Genomic DNA, 15,655 nt, shown 5'->3' on the forward strand with positions numbered 1-15,655 from the left:
TCTAAATAATCCACTGTACTGTATCAAAACTGTAGCCTGTATAGTAGTAAGATAAAAGACATTGTATTTACTGTTTATTTCATTAAAGAAATAGAATATTGATGCTACTGATACAAAACCAAGCTCATTATTCCTCTGTTTTAGTACTGAAATGTCTCTCTCTTTTTCATAAATAAATAGGGTTTGATGGGACCAGAAGGTTCACTTGGTCTACCTGGAGCTCCTGGGCCTAAGGTAAGTGTTTGACTTAATTTGCTTGTGACTGATAAAAGACTGCTTTACATGCAAATTTGTTCTGGACAATGCCAGGATTTTGTAGCTCATTTTTTGGTGTATTGAATATTGGTGAGCAGCTGTATGATTTTCCCTGTGTTACCTTTTATGATAGTTCAGTCTCAAGAGAGGTTAATATAACTCAGTAAATGGCATCTGTCATCCCATGAGGTTTTTAGCAATTGTGGAAGTGGTCATGAGGCTTTGTTTCAGCTTTACAGTCCTGGAAAATATTCTGCAATGCTGGAAACCTGATAATTCTCAATATACATCTGAACTTTCCCATATTACATTTATTTATATTTTAATTGTGTTCAATAATCTTATGTGCTGTTTCTTCCACCCAAGGAGCCAAACTTATTTCAGATGTAACTTTATTGATTGCACTGCAGCTACAGCAAGAACTAATTTAATCAATGTTCTCAAAAGCTAAAATAAATACTACAAATTCAGATTGGTTAGTGTAACTTTTTTATTTAATCCCAAATGAGTTTTGGAATAAATTGTAAGTAAGTATTGAATTGTGTGTCCTGGAGAATATTTAGGAATACAGAATCCATTTCCCTAACTCTGCTTTTACATTTAGATCCCTTTCCCCCTTACATTATTCTACATTATTCTACATCCAAAAGTGCATATACATTTATTTATAATTGTATACTGACAGTAGAATTTTTTTTAAGTGTTAATGTTTTCGCTGGTCAAGAAGGTTGAATACCTATCATACAACTAAAAATTAATTAGCTGTATTTCTGTCTGTGAAAAAATGCTTTTACTTCGTATATTTATCTAACTTGGAATATAAGCTGTTTCTTAGAGAATTGTTCTTAATAAGCTTATTCTTAAAAAAGTCCATCATGATGTAGTCAATAATTCTTAGATTTAATGCAAATCCTCTGCTGAATATATGTCTAATTCCATAGGCTGTGATAAAAGCCAGAACATAAATAAGTATTTTGACTTAGACAATTAAATAAGATGATGGAAATGTGAGGTCAGTACACACAAACTTGGTGTGACTGTGTGAGGCAAATGAGGCAGGTGGAGAAGCTGGCAGATCAGGTTTTGTCATCAGTACCTCATCTTGCCTGAGAGAAAGTTAAACCTTCAGGCTACCTGTAATGGGGAAGAACTTCAGCCTTTCAGTCACTACCTGGGCCCATTTTTAAGAGTCAGTTTCTCAGCAGTGTCTGTTTATGTTTGTTAGACATACCACACGTGACAAAACATAATGATGTATCCCCCACATTGTTATATAGGGTGATAAAGGCGAACCAGGAATACAGGGGAAACCAGGATCATCAGGAGCCAAGGTAAATATGATTCTGGAAGTGTTCTGGTTAAAGAAGGGATTAATTTACTTCTTCATGATGTACTAATTTTCCATTATTTCCCCATGTAAATTATAATGCAGTTTGTTTCATACCCAAAAAATTAGTTAACATCACATTGCATCGGAATCCATTTGATGACTTACTCTTACTGATTTTATACTGGATTTTAGGCTGTGAAAATCAGATGTTCATTAAGTTCAAGCCTGCAAACGTTGTTACTTGAGGTAGTATTTTTTGTGTAATTTTGAAACATAGACTGTATTAAAAGACCATAAAAATAGATACTGAATGTGGCTTCTCTTCACCATCCCTTCAAAACTCCTTCAGACATTTCAATCGTCTTCAGTTGTAAAATGTCAAAATGTCATAGCCAAAGTGTATCATGTGGCCTTGAGAAACATGCAATGTGTGTTTTTACACACAGCACATCACTGACACAAAGCTGTTGTGTTACTCAGGGAGATCTAGGAATACCAGGGGCTCCAGGTGAACCAGGCTACCCAGGCATTCCTGGTACCCAGGGATTAAAGGTAAGTATTTTTTTCCAATTTTACTTTAATTGCAACTTTTTTTGGAAGTGCTTTTCTTATAAGTGATCATTATTTTACAAAATCCTTTCTCTAAATATATCATTATTATTAGATAACAGTTGGACTCCTTTAAAACAATAATATGTCCATCCTGAAAATTTTCTTCTGAAGGATAAAGCCCTTGATGTGAGGGCATTTGTGGTGAGTTGACCTTGGATGAATGCCAGGTGCTCACCAAGCTGCTCCATCACTGCCCTCTTAAGCAGGGCAGGGAAAAAATCAAGAAAATCAGATGGGAGAAAGCTCGTGGGACAAGATAAAGGCAGTTCAATAAAGCAAAAGGAAAAGAAATGTGTGGAAGCAAAGTATAATGAAATATTTATTCTCTGCTTCCTGTCAGTATGTGTTGTCCCACTCATTCCTGAGAAGCAGGACTTCAGCACACGCAGAGGTTTGGAAGACAAATGTCACAATAATGAAACTTCCTCTCCTTTCCCCTTCCTTTAGCTTTTATTGCTGGAGCAGATACCGTATGGTATGGAATATCCCTTTCAGTTTAGGTCATCTGCCCTGGCTATGTCATAGAACCATAGAATGGTTGTGTCTTAAAGATCATCTAGTTCCAACCCCCATGTTGTAGGCAGGGACACTTCCTTCCACGGGACAGGGTGGCTCAAAGCCCCATCCTACTTGGCCTTGAACACTTACAGGGAGGAGGTATCTACATCTTCTCTGAGCAACCTATCTCAGTGCCTCATCACCTTCAAAATAAGGAATTTCTTCCTAATAAACCTAGTTCCAGTTTGAATTCCCTCTTGTTCTGTCATTACAGCACCTTGTGAAACGTACCTCTCCAGCTCTCTTCTTAGCCCCTTTCGGTGCTGGAAGGCTGCTCTAAGGTCTCTCCAGACCCTTCTCTTCTCTGGGCTGAACAACCCCAGCTCTCAGTCTGTCTTCATGAGAGAGATGCTCCAGCTGTCTAATCATCTTCATGGCCTTCTGCTGAACTTGATCCAGCAGACCCATGTCCTTCTTATGTTGGGAGCCCTGGAGCTGGACACAGGTGGAGTCTCAGGAGAGGAGTGGAGGGAAAGAATGGCATCCCTTGCCCTGCTGGCCACACTGCTTTTGATGAAGCCCAGGATGCAGTTGGCTTTCTGGGCTGGAACTGCACATTGCCAGGTCATGTTAAGTTTCTCATCTATCAACATGAACAAGTCCTTCTCTGCAGGGCTGCTCTCAGTCCCTTCTCCACCTAGCCTGAATTTGTGTCTCCGCCTGAGATCTTGCCTGGCCCTAGTTTACAGGAAAAGGCAGGGATTTGGAGAGAGAGCCTTGATGTTGCAGGGAGCTCTGCTCAGCAATACCCAAAGCACTGGTGTGTTATCAACACCTTTCTAGCCACCATTGCAAAGAACAGCACTATGAGGGCTGCTCTGGAGAAAATGAACTCCTTCTCAGCCAGACCCAATAGGGCATTAGAGAAATAGAATTAAATCAGGCATTTCACTTTCGTAAGAAGAGAATGGTTGAAGGGTAAAGAGACAGTAAGATAGAAGGGTGGTATTATAATTAAGTTTTATGAAAACCCCATGCAGAAGTATTCCAAGAGATTTCATCTTCTGCTCCAGAAGGCACACGTTTCTTGTATGTCCAGTGTCATGTATGCCAGCGTCATATACATGTCTTACATATATTGGAGTATATCACATGTCAGTGGACACATATATGGACATGCCTTACATTGACTAGAGCATGGAGTCAGTGTCATAATAATAGTTTAATTAGTTTCATTATCACTATATATTCAATTCAATATCTAGGGATTATGTAAGGCACATGTACTAAGACCATATTTTATGAAAGATGATTTTGTTAAAATTTATGGAACTTCTCAAAATTTTAAACTGAAGATGCCTTTGGAAAGGTCATTTATATTATATGAAGATGCAAGTTAGCTGGAATTACAAGTCCAATTACATACTGGAATTATTCAGGAAGAAAAACACAGTTTGGGCATCTGACAGTAAAAGTGAAACCATTTAGCTATAGGTGATTTTAAAACTTGAAACAACTGAGTAGTTTACTTTCAAGTACAATACAACAAAATACTACTGCTGGCATAAATGTCTTCTTATGTTCTGGGATTTTCAATCTGGTAAATATTTGCCGTGGCAAAAGTCTCCTCTTCACTACTGTTTGCATTTAACTAAATATTCCTTTATTTTCCACCCCCTCCCCCCGCAAAAAAAAAAAAAAAAACCCAACCCAACCAAACACACAAAGTTTTGGCTCTTACAAGAAAGCTGGACCCAAAATAGGTCCACAAAATGGACCCAAAAATCTCCATTCTAGTTATTTTCTTTATTAAATGCAGTTTTGCACGCCCCCGCCCCAGATCTGTCTTTTCTTTCATAAACTGCTGTGTTCATGGTTCAGCATTTTGATTTATGTCTATTTAAACATAAGATGTCAGAGTTCGAGTAAGAGCTGTCTCCCATAACTTTAAGTTTCCTTTTCAGTTAATGAAGAGAGATGGCCACATTTTCGGAGTACATATTTTATACCTCTGTTGTTAATTGGAGTGAATAGCTTTCACGCACTGTCTGTTTCTCTCCTATGTCAACTAGCTGGTCTTCAGACAAGTTGATAAAACTCCATACCTGACCTCTGAGCACCATTTACACCATCTGATTGCCAGTCAGCCCATTATTATTAACTTCAAACATTCTGAGGCAAAACAAGTGGGTGGAAATGGAGCTTAGTCCTTAAAAATTTTGATTTAATTTAAAAATAGAGGTGTTTGTGGTGAAAAAAATACTTTCTTGTTTGTTTTGCATAACTTACACATGCAGCGGTGCCTTCAGGTAAAATTTAACCCATAGGAAACATTGCCTCCCTTCCTGCCTACATCCTCTCCACTCCCATACACTGAGTAGATAAAATCCTGATGGACTTGCCACCTCATTATGTTGTATTTTTAAATTTTTTTTACTCGGTATGTGAGCATCCACTTTCTTTTTTAATTTTTTACTTTTTATGTGAGTATCCACTCTCTTTTTGGTAGTTGTTTTAATGGCAACGTCCTTTCTTAGTATAGCTTTCCGGACTTTTTTTGTGTACATGAGGACAAAGTGATTTGTTTTCTTTCAGTATAAGAAAAAGATAGCTGTTTCTTTTGTAATTACTGTGTTAAATTAAAGCACAGACTACATGTTTTAGAGGTGACTCATGTTTAAATGGAGACCTTTCTTCTAATATTTTACAGGGGGAGAAAGGAAACCAAGGTGACACTGGTGTACAGGTATATCAACTCTGTTTCTAGTGAAATCATCTGGAATTGCTATTTTTACAAGTCTTAGGTATTCATTCAGACAGGGGTTTTTTTATGATTAAACTCCACAGAAGGTTAACTTGAATAGCAGCAGTAACTCTCCTCTAAGAAAATCTGCATTTCTGGGGGCCTGAGCAGGCTGTTGGCATTTGGTGCAGAGCTGTGTGCTCCTAGCAATGGTGCAGGCACAGGGGGCAGGTTGTGCTGCTGTCCCAGAGGCTTGGGGCATCACCCAGGACTGTCAGAGGATGCGCTCTGTCCCTGCCTGGAGGACACTGCAGGATCACAGAAACACAGTCAAAGTAACTCCACCTGGCCTCTGCCTACCTGCTTTACTATTAGCATGTGGGTTTTTCCCCCTTGCTATCTAAAATCATGGAAATACCTCCAAGAAAAAGAAGAATATTCTGTCATTACTTGGATCCTGGCTTGGTTCCTCTGTGTTCAGAGTAGAAATTTTATTCTTCACTGTTTGTGCTCTGATCTCTTTGAAGAGTAACTTTTCAGGTTGATTTATCCTGGTTTAGAATGAGTTTTTAGTATTTAGCTCCTTGTGTTGTTTTTTTTTAAAGTTTAATTACATATGCCAGATAAATCTATATTTTATAAAATGTGCTTGTTTTCTGAAGGGACTGAAAGGAGAAAAAGGAAGACAAGGCAATCCAGGCTTACAGGTACTGTTAAAATAGTGATCCTACTTCAAGAGAGCCATAGTGATCCTAGCTTGAGGCCATGATTCATATTTGTTTCCTAACACTTCTTCCATCAACAAATATAGGTGTTTGCATCAGGTGAAATACCTTTATGTACAACATGATAACATAGTTGTATAAATTGCCTCTTAAACACTCTTAGTTTTTCTAAAATAACAAATATAACACATACAGAGAAGATGGAGCAACACTTCTCCAGCTGTGCATGCTTGAAGGAGGAGAGGAAATGCATGTTAATTGGAACTCAGGAACTTGATATACGGGAAAAACATTTTGCTTTCAGGGTGGTCAAACACTGGAGCAAGTTGTTCATAGATATTGTGGCAAAACCTGTCTGGACAGTATGTTGAGTTGATCAAGCTGCATCTGTTCTACAAAGGAAGTTGAATCCAAAGAAGTCGCTTCCAGCCTACATGTTTCTGTGTTCTGCAATATTATATCTTGAGAAACCAACCATAAGTGCATTTCTTTTATTATTGTAGTAAAGCCTTAAAGATAGAATATTTTTATAAAATGGTTATAAGTAATACAGAAGGCAGATAACAGCAAATAGTGACTTTTGTGTAAAGGTTATAAGAGTGATACTTGAGATGTTAAGATTTTTGTTAAGCATGCATGTACCATGCTATAATTTCATACATTTCATTACCTCCTAGACTGTACTGGGAGTCACTATTGATATCTTCTGTGCTCATAAATTACAGATGTTTCCTGTTTCAGCTGTAAATCAGTGAGATCCAGTTGTTTCTGTTTTACTCTAGGCCAGTGTATTCTGATTGTGTCATAGTTGGCGATCTTGTTATTCCACAGAAAATAGCTGTTAGTATTTATAAATACTTGTTAACTGTATAATCTATGTCGTGTCTAAACAGAGAAGTATTTTTTAGAGGTACATATCTAAAACTAGACTTGGAAGGAAGCCATGGTTGCTTTTTTCAGAATTACGACATTGATACAGCTGCCTGTCTAGCCGGATGGACCCGATTCCCATGGATTCTGGGCAGGAGATCTAGACTGCATGCTGCATGTTAACACTCTTAGAGATATATAGGTTGAAAATAGTTCATTATTAAACCTAACCACATTTTTTAATAAAGAAATAGTTTAAACTAAAAGACGGGTCATTGACTTAACCAAATATAATGTCCTAGATAGACATTTTACAATTTAAACTTTCTGGTTGTTTGTTGTTTTTTTTTTTTTTGCAAATAATGGGCAGTTTTTTCATATCTTTATTATTTTAGTCATAAGGGCAAACAAAGTGATAGTGAAAGAAAACGTTTCTTCTTTTTAGATAGAATGATGCAACTTAATTGCTGTTTGCTTGCTTTCTTTTTTTTTTGGAGAAAGCTGAAAAAATAATACAGACTAAGTCTAAAATTGCTTCCTGTGCTTGTCTGGTTTGGTCAGGAACCAAAAAAATCAGTCATTTAGTAGACAACACAAGATCTTTCCAAGAATTCCCAAGACTCCAAGACACCATACAGATTTCCTTGCCCACAAGAGTGAATCAGAAAAGTGAACTGCCATCTTGCGATGGGACATAATGATTAGTAACGCCATAGAATCACTTGGTAGAAATGACACCAAAATAATTTGCTAGCATGCAAAATCTGCCTTACCACAGAGGCTGTATTTCTAAGGCTCTGAAATTAATTTCTGCCTAGTAAGATGGTATTAAACAGTTTGAATGAGGAGTTGAGTTCTTCTTGGACACATGCTCTTTCTTTTGTAAAGCCAATAAGATTTTGTCTCTTAAATCTATATTATGTTTCTATGTTTATAATATGTGTGATATATTCCCAACTTATCCTCTAGGTACATGATATTAAAGGTAATACTGAACTGTTCATTCACTCTGATATAAATTTTTCATCATTATATGCAGTCTTGTTTTTTGTACTATAGCAATCAGAGAATCCTTAAAAATTACCATTTGTGATTGATTACTGAAAACACAGGACAAAAATATTAATTTTTGATTCCAAGTAATTTGGCTCTACCTGCTTTTTAAATTCCTTTTTCATCTTATTTTTAAAGGGAGTAGAAGGATTGAGTGGAGAACGAGGAGAGGTATGTATTTTTGCAATGATAAATATAGTATTACAAAATTATTCCATTTGTTTCTGCATATTGGGTGATCTGTAAAATGTGTGTTCAGTCTTACTTCTGTATCACATGTCTGTAAGCAGCAGGGGAGAAATTGAAAAATATCAAAGAAATATTAGTTATAAAGAGACAGAATGAGATACACATTTCATTAAAAATTATTAAAACCAAACATATATTTTAAAAGAATTGAAAAGCCAAGAAACCAACCGACAAAAAAAGTAAGGATTGGTTGGATAGAGGAAATATCCAATGAAAATAACAAATGAAAAAGAATCATTGTGTTGCATGTTGTTTAAAAATTGTTATTTAAAATATTAATTTTGTTGGCCATTATTTATTTATTTCAATATTTTGTAAAATCAGAGTATACACTTTCCCATTAATCAAATAGTTCTTCAAATTTATTCAGATATTGTTTGTTCAACCTTTTTCCTTAAAGCATTGTTGCATATCATTAGCTGGATACATTACTTGGAAGATCCATTCTGATAATGAAATTATTTTATCCATTTTAACACATAAGTTGTTTCATATCCTTCTGTTTGTTCTAGGATATCCTTCAGTTGCAGTTTGGCTTATAGGCGTTTTACTAAATTATTGCCAAAACTGGTTAAAATATTCTTTGTATACTATTGAATTAGTCTCCTTAGGTATTGTAAAACACAGCAATAAAATATTTCTACTGGAAATTAATTTAAATAATTTCCTGCTATGTATTAGGCTATAACAATGTCATTGTGTTTACTTATCAAACCTACAAAATTAGTTTATTTCCCATTTCTATAAAAGATGGGTTTTGTTAGACTGATTTCTAATGAGTTTCTTCAGCCTGCAAGTCTCAGCACTTATGGAGCTGTTTTCCTTTCTTTGCTTTTCTTTGCCAATAGCAAAGGTCAGCAAACAAGGCCTCACATGGATGTGGCTGAGCATTAAAACACCAAGATATACTGCGGAAAATTTTCCCTCTACAGTTTCAGTTGTTTCTTGGCAAGTTCTTCAGGCAGTTCTGCTGATGCTTCCAACATTTTCTCCTGGTGTTTTTATGCTGGCTTCTTGCCTCTAATGTTGTTCTACAGTAGATGCTATTTCCCCAGTATTCTCTAGTTCTTAATGCCTTCTAGCCCCTTTAACATTAAGTTCAGATTGCTCAGCTTGCAAGTCTTTTATGTAAATATAGTCCACAGGGGTAAAATGAATTAAAATTTAAAAAGAACCAAAACAAAACCTCTCCTAGCTATAAAACAAACATGATTTCAGACCTCAGCACATACAGTTTCTAGTATAGCCACAGGTAGCTATATAAGCACCATGTGCTTATTTCTGAGCCTTGCTGACTGTTTAAATGAAAAGAACACCTTTGCAATTATGTACTAGAAGTGAGCAAGTACAAATCTACATGAGGTAGCTAAGAGGATCCCTTCTCTGTGACTGCAATATTTAAGATGACAATACCAAGAAAATAAATTACAACTACAACTTTGAAATGAGTTGTATCTGAACAGATGCATGACTTTTGAAGGTATGGACTGCTGTTCAGGTCATGCCCCTGAACTGGCCACCCTTCCAGCAGTACTCTTAGGCACTTGACTGACATCTGTCACATTTTGTCTCATTTCTCTGTTTCTTTAAGAACATGAAGTACCTGCCTGATTTTACAGCCTAGCTCATAAATCTCACACTGAATTTGAAACTTGTTACCCTGCAGTGATTCATGTAGAGAATTCTGGGCACTGTTGCTAATATGGACCAAGCCAGGAAGCTTTGAATTTTTCTGATGTGAAGAATCTTGATAAGCAATATAGGAGATGTTACAAAGTAATATAAATACCATAATTTAAAATTCAGTGGAAGTCTAATGAGACCATATGCATGAGCATTTCTTAAACTTCTATTATTTGCTTCAATAAGTTTGTCATATATAATAGTCCTTTTCTCACAGTTCTATCTAAAATAGTTGGAAGTGGAGAAAGAAAATTTTTCAGCAACTAATAATGTTATGCAGAAGCAGTGCAAACAAGGGAGGAAAAAACTCATAAGGGAGCAAGTGTAGTATACTGACTTTAATCTTGGGCACATACTGATGTTTTGTTGGCTTCATAGCAGGGAAAGAGTTCCACATGAACTATTGCAGTAGGTAATTCCATACATGGAACCATTGCTTTGGTGAAGATACATAAAAATATTTTTCAGCATTTTTTTACCTTTTCCAGTGAAGCAAACTGACTATCAATCAGATGGAAAAAAAAAAAGCAAAAAAAAATCCCTAACTGAAACAAAATTATTTTTTCCATTGTCTTATACAATGAAGATATAAGGTAAAAGGCTTTAAGTTTCCAGGAGCTTCAGTGGTGCCAGAATTTCACATCTAATTTTTCTGGCCTTCTAAGGATTTTAATATACTATAAAAATTTTTTCTGATTCTGAGGAAAAAGTGAATAAAACCCTTCCTTCCATGTGTTAATAATGAATTGTAAAATGGGTCTTGAAAGTTAAGAAAAGGTAATTTATTTCTAATTGTCTTTTGTAATTTTATCTCAAACAGCTGCTAAGGAATCTGGAAACTTCAATGCATTTTAGCAAAGTAGATCTCATCAATATCAAGTTAATTTTCATTGGCATCACATTAATTTTATGAAGAACTTCAGTTAAGATTTCTTAGAATATGTTTGTTTGGTACTACCTACCTTCCAAATGATCTCTGAACATGTAAGTGGCTTTTCATTGATTTTTTTCAACCCAGAAAGGTGAGAAAGGAGATCCAGGCATTCGAGGCATCAATGGACAAAAAGGAGAATCTGGTGTTCACGGTTTGATTGGACCTCCTGGCCTCAGAGGCCAGCCAGGAGATAGAGGACCCCCAGGACCACCTGGATCAGATGGAAAACCTGTATGTATAATACTTCAAACTTTTCATTTTGGGTACCTTAAAAACCAGAAAGAATTGCATGCTCTGTTCTCTGTTCAATTCAGGCACGAGAATTTTCAGAAGAGTTTATTCGACAGGTGTGTTCAGATGTACTGAGAAGTAAGTAGGAAAGCTTCTTTACTGTTGTTTCCTTGTTTGAAGTGCTAAAGAAGTTCCTGATAATTATAGAAATGCTTTTTTGAAAGCAAGTTCCATATTGCCAATTTATTTTTTGTTTCGCTACATGTGTAGAACTATATGTCCACATCACAGGTTCCATACTTTACCATCTTGTTTCCTAAAAGTATTATATTCTCTTAAGAGAGGGAACGATTTTGTATTAGTGGATGGGGGCAATACTTCTGTTGTTGCAACACTGTAAGCAATTTTTTGTTTGAACTCTCCCAGCCCAGTTGCCTGCCATTCTCCAGAGTGGAAGACTACAAAACTGTAACCATTGTCAGTCCCAAAGTGCTCCCCCAGGACTTCCAGGACCACCAGGTCCAAGAGGCCCTGAAGGCCCAAGAGGGTTCCCTGGCTTACCAGGGAGTGATGGTGTTCCGGGGCTGATGGGCATGCCAGGTCGCCCTGGGGCTCGTGGGACAAGAGGTACATACAGTGTGTGTGTGTGGCACAGTGCTAAAGGCCTTTATATCTTGGGTTTCTGCTTCTAGTTTTGGAGGGGATTAATGCAGGGTGGAGTAAGAGAATAGCTGGGTTTGCTTAGATGAATGGAATTGTGACCGTGGAGCAGAGTGGATGTTTCACCGCCTTCAGGGAACATGTGACAGGAGAGAGAATACAAGAACACAGCCAGATAGTTAATGCTCAGTTCTAGTCTACTATATACTATAGTCTACTATTGCTCAGTTCTAGTCTACTATAAACTCTGTTCTGGTCTTTTTAGAGAGTTCTTGCTCTCATGTAAATATTTCTATCTGCATTTAGATTATTTTTTTTAGATCAAATATGCAGAGACATAGATTTCAAAGTATTTCCTTGTCTTCTGGTTTCTTTTCTTCCAAACTTCCTTGTTTCTGCTTTTTTAAGGAACAGCATTTATTCACTGGCTACTTACTAGCTGTTCTGATTTTTGACATCCAACAACTTGTATATTTATATTCCTTTGATTTCCTGACTTTTTGTCCTTTTGTTCTCTTTATCTCAAAAGAATTTTTGTTTCTTTCTTTATAAACATTCTGGGTTCTTTTTAGGCAGGCTAAGGTTTATGCTTTCAGGTAACTCAGCTGTCCAAGCATTCCAATTGATTTCTGTGATGTATTTGCAGATTTTATGTTAAGTATGCATGTATAGTCTGGAAGTAGAGCAAGGGACTGGGTGGAGTCCATAATTTGGTAACTGGTAGCACCAAAATAGGATCATACAGGAAAGCTGTATGAAAAACCAGCTAGCTAGTAATGTGCCAATGGTAAACAGACAAATGGTTGATAAATATTTACTTTCTTTGTGACTTACTACGTGTGACCTAGCACACCTACACTTTTGTAGTACTTTTATAATTTCATCTCCAGTAGGAGAATTTGCTTTTGAAAGATTACATATTTAATTCAATAAGTATTATCAAATGCTGATTTCTGACTTCATTGGATGAAAATGATGTGCAAAGATATGCATGTGTTTGCTAATTCACAGGACTGCCAGGGAAGAATGGTGCAAAAGGCAACCAAGGAGTTGGTGTTCCTGGAATCCAGGGCCCCCCAGGACCTCCAGGTGAAGGATGGTTCAGATGGTGCAGATTCAGTGCATGCTAATAACTTTTTTAAAGTGTGGTTTAGAAAAAATGCTGATTTAATTTGGAAAAACTTATATACTTTGTACACTTCTTACTTACCAAATATATTTTAGGGTAATGCCTGTTGCTTGCATACCTTATAAATTGCCATATAATACATTATTTAAAATCAGACAGGTCCTGTAAGAGATTGGTATCTGAGACTGCTGTTCCTTGATAGATGGATCCTGAAGTCAGCTATATCTGAAAACTGAGCCGTGATATGATCATTTGACTTTTAAACATTACTTAATGAGGGAAAATATTCTCCATAACATCAGTGTATGCATACAAAATGTAAAGCTGGCCATTTAGAAGATATATTAGGGCCTCATCCAAAGCCAGAGAAACAAATAAGAAATAGAGGGACTGATTCTTGCCATGGTGGTTCCAGATTATATGATAAAGTAGAATAGTGTACTAAAGCAGATTTTCATAATCTCCTTTAAAAGCTATCTTTAAGTGTTTTCCATGTGATTTTAAAAAATCTTTATACGATATCATGTTGTTTATGTAAATATATAAGCAGTTTGTAACAAGAAGTGTCTTTTGCAGGAAATGAAGTTTTCTTTATCTGCATATTTCACCAAAGAGCAGGGGCATTGTGCGTTCATACTTACTCTTTTTCATTTTGATAGTGATGCATTTATTTATCTATTGCATGTGTGTTATTAAGGTCCTGAAGGTCCACCAGGCATGAGTAAGGAAGGACGTCCTGGAGAGCGTGGGCAGCCTGGTAAAGATGGAGATCGTGGCACTCCAGGAATGCCAGGACCAGTTGGACCCCCTGGAATTTGTGACCCATCACTGTGTTTTAGTGTAATTGTGGGGAGAGATCCATTTAGAAAAGGACCAAATTATTAATTTGTGATATGATAATTTAGAGGAATAGTTATGGTGCTTATCTTTCATGGTCTTTCAAATCTCAGGAAGGTGACCAGCAATAATCCCATAAGAAAGAACAAAAGTACCTCTGTCATTAAAAGCATTATAAAAAATTATCTCAAAGGTTATACATTCCTTTAAACAAGAAAGTCCAAAACTCCAGTAACTTTTTTTCATACCTTGCACTGGTTGAATCTCAAGTGTTTTTAAAGATATTATCAGTTTTAATAGAAATAAAATTAACTATAATATTTGGTATTTAGTATTTAAGAGTCCTGTCATTCTCCTTTTACCTCTCTTTACCAAAGTCCTTTGCAAAATTGCTGGAAACACCACTGGGAGCAGAATTAGGTCTTAAATGGCATTGGTCAGGTATAAATAACTGTGAAATTTTTCACATGCAGCCAGCATACACAGTATTTGATTTTGAAAGAATGTGGCTGGCTTTGACTTCATATGTGTGCAAATTTCATTGCCTTGTGTCCATTTCATATGTCATTGCTCCAGATGTGAGTGAAAGCATGTTATCAGGTTTTTATGAATTAAGACAGATACTTGGACTCATCGAGAAATGCTACCTGTCTTGTCATGCAGCTCTGCTTGAAACCGAGGTCAAATGCAAAGGTAGAACTACAGGTTCAAGGGCCAAGGTTTTATTGAAGTACTGTTGACTATGAAATGTCAAAAGTTTCCATGTGGGTGATTCAACTCATATGAAAATAGCATTAAAAATAAAAAAGACTAAAATCCTGACATAGCTGGCTTTAGCTATGATTTGACAAAATTAAAGATTTTAAAATGTTTGCATAACCCCAATGTAACAGTTCTGTGTAATGAAGTATCAAGTTACATACTCTTGGCTGTTTCTGCTCAAGGACTGCATTACCAAATTGAAGAAGCAGGTTTACAAGGAGAAAGGTCTAACTGGTGGCTGACCAGCTGCAATGTTTGTTATGCTGTTTCCTTTTTCATTTTAAGCCAGCTGTGTGTAATTTTCATTGTATGCTTTGCTAATGAAGTTTATTGCTTGCTTTTACGTAAAGAGCAAAGGCACAGTTCCCATGAGAATTTAAACTCAATTTCTTAAATTAAGGCAGAGTCCTGTATTAAGTTAACCTGTGCTTCATAAGTCACTTCTTCTAATGTGTTGTTTTTCTGTTGTCCTACTATCAGAGACTGTTAATATGCTTGACATTCAAGGTAAAATAAAAGACACACTTTACAATAAGGTGTATGGTTGAGTGAATTATGAGTCTGAGAGGAGGCAAAACCAAGACCAACCAAACAAGTGCAAGTCAGAAGGACCTCTGACTACGGTGAATACAAACAGAAGACCAGAGTTCTCTAATTGTAGAAAAATCCTCTTGATTTTCAGCCAGTTTGATTGGTAGCTTTGTTTATGATTTTATTTGAGCAAATTAACACATATCTTAAGCTTAAATTTTAAAACTAGTGGTCCTTTTGTCACTCCTTTAGTCCTACTGGAGGGTTGTTTCTGAGTGACTGACTGAGGATTTATGAGTAATTTCCAGTTTGCATCTATTAATTGCCCCTTTCTTGCAGTTTTTTATATGTATGATCAATTTCTATTTGAGCTCACCTTTGGTTTTCTGTCTGCATTTCTGTGCACTGTAGCAGTTCCCTTATAGTTCTTGACAGCTGTTTGTCTGCTTTTCCAGCTCCGGAACGCTTCTCTTTTCAACAGACTCAGAAGCTCAAAGTTAAGCCAAGGTGGTCTCATGCTCTTCCTACTTCTCTGTCTTTAAAGGAGATGAAC

At 36.4% G+C, this 15,655-nt stretch overlaps 1 protein-coding gene across 3 annotated transcripts in view; it reads left to right on the forward strand.

The window, feature by feature from the left end:
* Nucleotides 1-15,106, forward strand: part of COL21A1 (collagen type XXI alpha 1 chain) — an 89,654-nt gene extending 74,548 nt beyond the window's left edge. For 2 of the 3 annotated variants that reach the window (XM_059842708.1, XM_059842706.1), the window contains 11 exons: nucleotides 181-234; nucleotides 1,533-1,586; nucleotides 2,066-2,137; nucleotides 5,406-5,441; nucleotides 6,101-6,145; nucleotides 8,225-8,257; nucleotides 11,037-11,183; nucleotides 11,267-11,321; nucleotides 11,610-11,810; nucleotides 12,855-12,932; nucleotides 13,670-15,106. In XM_059842708.1, coding sequence (XP_059698691.1) covers nucleotides 181-234; nucleotides 1,533-1,586; nucleotides 2,066-2,137; nucleotides 5,406-5,441; nucleotides 6,101-6,145; nucleotides 8,225-8,257; nucleotides 11,037-11,183; nucleotides 11,267-11,321; nucleotides 11,610-11,810; nucleotides 12,855-12,932; nucleotides 13,670-13,857 — 963 coding nt within the window. In that variant the 3' untranslated portion in view covers nucleotides 13,858-15,106. The remainder of the gene's footprint in view (nucleotides 1-180; nucleotides 235-1,532; nucleotides 1,587-2,065; nucleotides 2,138-5,405; nucleotides 5,442-6,100; nucleotides 6,146-8,224; nucleotides 8,258-11,036; nucleotides 11,184-11,266; nucleotides 11,322-11,609; nucleotides 11,811-12,854; nucleotides 12,933-13,669) is intronic. The other variant, XM_059842707.1, reaches the window with a different exon arrangement.
* Nucleotides 15,107-15,655: the final 549 nt, after the last annotated feature.

This window comes from Haemorhous mexicanus, chromosome 3 (assembly GCF_027477595.1).
Source record: "Haemorhous mexicanus isolate bHaeMex1 chromosome 3, bHaeMex1.pri, whole genome shotgun sequence".
Classification (NCBI taxonomy): Eukaryota; Metazoa; Chordata; class Aves; order Passeriformes; family Fringillidae; genus Haemorhous; species Haemorhous mexicanus.